This window comes from Muscardinus avellanarius (genome assembly GCF_963383645.1).
Source record: "Muscardinus avellanarius genome assembly, chromosome: X".
Classification (NCBI taxonomy): Eukaryota; Metazoa; Chordata; class Mammalia; order Rodentia; family Gliridae; genus Muscardinus; species Muscardinus avellanarius.
The window spans coordinates 113,139,143-113,145,072 of NC_137792.1; the positions used below are offsets into that span (position 1 = coordinate 113,139,143).

Genomic DNA, 5,930 nt, shown 5'->3' on the forward strand with positions numbered 1-5,930 from the left:
CTTCTGACCTTTTGAGTGGTGGCAACCAGCCTTTGGAAAGTCTCAAGCTTTGATGACCTTTTCCCCTCTCTCCCTGCATACCTGTCAAAAGGCTGATCAAATAAAATTCCTGTGCTACTGCTGTCCTGTGGTCTGTTTTCCTTGATCAGCCACCAAGTCTCTGGAACTCACTATACTTTCACATATTTAATTCTACATATAACAAATTATACAGGAAATTCCTGTCATTTCAGGTTATCTATATGTACCACAAATTTATCCTTTCCATCACTGTTCACTCCTTCTTGCATCTGTTCAATTTCATATGAGAACATGTCTTTTCAGTATTTCCTTTAGTGTGGGCTTGTCAGTGATCAATTTAAGTAAATTGTTCTCTGAAACTTTCTTCACTCTTTTTCTTTTGATTTAAGGTGTGGTCTCACTATGTTTCCCAGGCTGGTCTCAAACTCCTGTAACCAAGTGATTCCCCCCACCTCAGCCTCCCAAGTAGCTGGCATGTACCACTGTGCCCAGCTAAGTGTCTTTACCACACCTTCATTTTTGATGGGCGATTTCAATAGTTTAGACCTTCAGACTGTCAGCTTGCAAGTCATTAAATTCATTGAGTGACAAAATTGCATACAATGTAAGGCTTATGTCTTTGTATTCCCTCCTCCATCATGACTACCCCATCATGACTTTTCAAGACCATTATCTTGATAAATTTCTGGTGCTGTCTTGGTAGTTTCATTTTTCTCTTCTTCACTGCTGGAAATTGAACCTCAGGCCTTGCTCATACTAAGCAAGTGCTCTACCAGTATGCCACTTTTGCATTCCTCTTGGTAGCTTTTGATGCCTTTGGTTTCTTTCCCCAAAATTTCTAGTTGTTTTTTTTTTTTTGGCACCTTTGTTACTATCAACTTCACCGTACCAGAAATGGAACTCTTCAACATCATCATGATGACATTGCTATTCCATTTTTAGTACCATAATTTGTTTAGTCTCCCGTTAGGAAATATTGATAGAGTTTTCAGTTCTGTCTCATTAGAACAAATTACATAAGGACAACTATTTTAGTTAAATCTTTGTACCTCTAATTTATGATTTCTAGTTTATAAGATTTGAATAACTTCAGGGTCTTTGAAAATCACTGGAATGTTTGCTTCTAAGGCTTAGAAATAGCCTAGGTCTTTTGGATCTCCCATTACCATTGGGTTCCTGGGCATAATATCTGTATTTGACTCCCCAGAATTGGAACTTAATGGGACTGCTTCTCCAGCTGGAGACAGATGTCCTGATACTTTGTGGCTGTAACCACTTATTTTCTCTCTTCAAGTAAGTGTAAAGAAAGTCTACTTCCAGATTGTTGTGGAGACTTTAAGAATGACCATTATTGGAAAATGTTTCCAGCAAGGTACAAATATATCAATAGTGAGTTGACTATGATAAACTCTTTCTCCCACCTCTAAAACAACCTGTCTCTGCACTCCACTGTTTTCTTTGTAACTCACTGCTACTGTGCTTGCTGCTTCCATCTGGAATGCTTTTTCCCATCTTTGTCCTTTTGGTAAATACCTACCCCCTCATCTTTTAAGCAGCAACACTTTTATGAAAACTTTTCTGGAACTGTAGGTAGAACTGACCCTGCCCTCCACTGTACTGTGTGCACAGTTTTAGAAATTTTTGGTTGATTTTATTTTTGTCTGACTCTCACTTTCACACTGCTGGCTTCTTGAGAACAAAGAAATTAACTCTACAACTTCTGCACAGATGATCAGTTGTTTGTTGAATGAACTAAGGTGTCGAGATTGGTTTTGCTCCAAACTGCTAAAGCAAAACCAGAGTAAAACAGTAGGTAACAATAGTTGACACTGAGGATCTCAACAGACACTCGCCACACCTCTAGTAGATGGGCCGGTTATTGAGGAACGAGGTAATTAACCAAATCTTTTGAATTTTAGTGGCTTTCCCAAGGCAGGTTGTGATCCCCTGTACTGGTAAGGGTTGGATTGGGAAGAGTGACATTTTGAAGCTTATTCCAGGCTTCCTAACTAGTACTAAATACCAGGCCTTCATACCCTCGAGATAAGAGCTCTTCATAGCTCACAGAAGTAAAGAGTTATTCGAGATCTAAATGGAGAAGGTGATAGAGGAAACAGGGGCAGGGATGGAGGCTGCACCATTCCCTAGAACATGTACATTTTTCCTAAAATAATTCTAGGGAAAGGGAAATCCAAAGGCTATTAGGTACCAATTTTGATCATCTATGAATGCCTGACACTGTAATGTAGAAGCCCTCTGATACCCTAGTTCTGAGAAATGGCTCTTTTTACCTCTGTTTTTCTTTCCTACGCCATCTTCTCCAAGCTCCTTGTCTCACCATAACCATCCCCCCTCTCCCTCCCCCTGTCACTGCGCTGCTTTGGTGCAGAATCACCACATCCACTTTCTCAGACCCAGGGGAGGAGCTGGGCTGGGCGGGGTCGCCTTGTCGCAGAGCCCGACTGCGCCTGCGCGGACTGCGGCAGAAGGCGGGGTGTGAGAAGCTGAGTATATTGAGACTAGCGTTTGCTGTTGGCTAGTACATTCCTTCTTTTTCACCATCTCTAATCTCAGCTCCAGGAACTCTGGTTCGGGCCCCAGCAGCAGCAGCAGCGGCGGCAGCGGCAGCGGCAGGGGCGGCCGCAGCAGCGGCAGAGACAGCGGCAGCAGCGGCGGCGACAGCAGAGGCAGCGGCAGCGGCAGCGGCAGCAGTAGCGGCAGCAGCAGCGGCAGCAGCATTACCGCTGTGCGGTCCTCTTTCTGCTAGATTGCGGGCCTGTCGGTGTCTGCGCCCATACGCCGGTCGGCAGGACCATGTCGCTGGTAAGCCAGAATTCGCGCCGCCGCCGCCGCCGCAGTGCAAAGGCCACTGCGCAGAACAGCAGCGGGGGTGAAATGCAGGCCCCTGACGCCCCGGGTCTCCCCGCTGCTATGGCAGACCCAGACGATCCCCAGGGTCCCAGCGATCTCCAGGGCCTCTGCGCCCCTGAGGGCCCAGGCACCTCCGTGCCGCCCACCCCTGGCGAGGGCCCAAGCACCTCTGTGCCGCCCACTGCCTCTGAGGGTTCAAGCGCCTCCGAGCAGCCCACCGTCTCCGAGGGGCCAGACGCCTCGGAGCTGCCCACCCCCGATCAGGGCCCGAGCACCTCTGGGCCTCCTACAGTCTCAGAGGGGCTGGACAGCGCCATGTCAATCGCCGCCGATGAGGGCCCGAGCTCCCCTGTGCCGCCCACTGCCTGTGAGGGCTCAAGCGCCCCCGAGCATCTTACTGTCACTGAGGGGCTGAACACCTCCGAGCCACCCCTCCCAGAGGAGGGCCTGAGCACCTCCGTGATGCCCGCTGCCTCTGAGGGACTGGGTATCTCTGTGCCGCCCATCCCCGCTGAGGGACTGAGCAATCTCGTGCCGCCCACCGTCTCGGAGGGCCAGGGCATCAACGTGCCGCCCCCCTCCAGGGAAGGCCTGAGCGCCTCCGTGCCGCCCACTGTCTCTGAAGGACCCAGTGCCTCCGCGCCGCCCACTCTCAGTGAGGGCCCGACTTCTGTGCTGCCCCCATCTGGTGAGGCCCCGAGCATCTCCGTGTCGCCCACCATCTCTGATGGACTAGGCGCCTGGGCGCCGCCCACTGTCTCTGATGATGGACCTGGCGCCTTGGCGCCGCCCACTGCTGGCGAGGGCGGGAGCATTTCCGAGCTGCCCAGCCCGGGTGAGGGGCCGAGCATTCCTGCATCACCCGCTGTCTCTGAGGAGCCCGGGCCCTCAGTGCCGACAGTCTCTGGCGAGGGCTCTGACACGTCCGTGCCCCGCACCCCGGGGGAGGATCCAAGCACCTCTGAGATGCCCATCGCTGCTGAAGACCCGAGCATCTCGGGGCTGCTCACTGCCTCTGAGAACCCTGCTGCACTGTTGGGTTCGAGCGCTTCTGTGGGCCTGGACTCCTCCAAGTGTCCAATGGCTTTGCCAAGCCCTAGCATCTTGGAGGCAACTGCGGACTCTGAGGGTCCCAACGGTGCAGAATGCCCCAAGGGTGCAGAAGGCCCCAAGGGTGCGGAGGGCCCCAGGGGTGCGGAGGGCCCCAAGGGTGCCGAAGGCCCCAAGTCTGCTAAAGGCTCCATGCAATTCCAGGTCCTGAGAGACCGTGAGAACTCCAATTCAATTACCATTCTGGGCCTTGGCACTTCCCAGGTCGCCCTTACCCTGAAGCCCCAGGACCCCATGGAACAGAATGTAGCCGAGCTGGTACAGTTTCTGCTGGTGAAGGATCAGAGCAAATATCCGATCCGCGAATCTGAAATGCGCCAATACATTGTTAAAGAATATCGCAACCAATTCCCGGAGATCCTCAGACGAGCAGCAGCCCACCTGGAGTGCATTTTTAGGTTTGAATTGAGAGAGCTTGATCCTGAGCAGCGCACGTACATCCTGCTCAACAAACTGGGACCTGTGCCCTTTGAAGGACTAGAAGAGAGCCCAAATGGGCCAAAGATGGGCCTTCTAATGATGATCCTGGGACAGATCCTCCTAAATGGCAACCAAGCCAAGGAGGCTGAGATCTGGGAGATGCTCTGGAGGCTGGGTGTGCAGCGAGAGAGGAGGCTTTCCATTTTTGGGAACCCAAAGAGACTTCTGTCTGTAGAGTTCGTGTGGCAGCGTTACTTGGACTACAGGCCATTAACTGACTGTACACCCGTGGAGTACGAATTTTTCTGGGGCCCACGATCCCACGTGGAAACCTCCAAGATGAAAATCCTGAAGTTCATGGCCAAGATCTATAACAAAGATCCTTCATACTGGCCGGAGCCATACAACGAGGCTCTGGAAGAAGAGGCTGCTCGAGCTTATGCCGAAGGTTGGCAGGCTCTCCCTCCCTTTAGAAGGCCCTTTTTTGAGGAAGCTGTAGTGGTGGCAGCTCCTGATTCAGATTACTCGGCCTATCCAGCAAAGTATCCTCCGCACACATGGCCTGAGTCAAGATTGGAAAGCAAGTCAAGGAAGCTGGTACAGCTCTTTCTGCTGATGGATTCAACAAAGCTGCCAATACCAAAGAAAGGAATTCTGTACTACATTGGCCGAGAGTGCAGCAAAGTGTTCCCTGACCTCCTGAATCGTGCTGCTCGCACCCTCAACCATGTGTATGGGACAGAACTAGTGGTCCTTGATCCCAGGAACCACTCATACACCCTGTTCAACCGAAGAGAAATGGAAGATACCGAAGAAATTGTAGATAGTCCAAATAGGCCTGGCAACAACTTCTTGATGCAAGTTCTGAGCTTCATCTTTATCATGGGCAACCACGCCAGGGAGTCCGCCGTCTGGGCCTTCCTGCGGGGGTTAGGTGTTCAAAATGGAAGAAAGCATGCAATCACCTGTCGGTATTTGAGTCAGCGCTACATAGACAGTCTACGGGTCCCCGACAGTGATCCAGTGCAGTATGAGTTTGTGTGGGGCCCTAGAGCCCGCTTGGAAACCTCCAAGATGAAGGCTCTGCGATACGTGGCCAGAATCCACAGAAAGGATCCACAGGACTGGCCAGAGCAGTACAGGGAGGCCATGGAAGATGAAGCCAATAGAGCTGAGGCCGGCCACAGGCAATTCCTTGTTCACAACTTCTGAAAGAGCAATGTGTGGCAGTCAAAGAAGCCTTGCAAGGCCGGGCCCTAGAGCCCTCAGTCTCACGTATTCGGGTGGGGGTGGGGGGTACATATTGTGTTTGTATTTGTGTTACCAGTTCCACTTATGTCTTTTCATATTTAGTTCCTGTTTGGTACCTTGAAATGTTTCAATTGTTTCAATATACTGTCCAGTATGGTAAATGTGATTGACTACTTGCTGTCTCTGTTGTATTTTGGTATGAGTTTTGATAGTGTTAGAAAATGTTTTGGGAGTCTTTCCATCTTGTTGCATTATCT

The 5,930-nt window shown here is 50.8% G+C and overlaps 1 protein-coding gene across 1 annotated transcript; it reads left to right on the top strand.

The window, feature by feature from the left end:
- Nucleotides 1–2,835: 2,835 nt before the first annotated feature.
- On the top strand, nucleotides 2,836–5,634 carry MAGEE1 (MAGE family member E1; the record flags this gene model as incomplete). The annotated part of the gene is made up of 1 exon (XM_080719001.1): nucleotides 2,836–5,634. The coding sequence occupies one exon, from the start codon at nucleotides 2,836–2,838 to the stop codon at nucleotides 5,632–5,634; it is 2,799 nt and encodes a 932-aa protein (XP_080575127.1).
- Nucleotides 5,635–5,930: the final 296 nt, after the last annotated feature.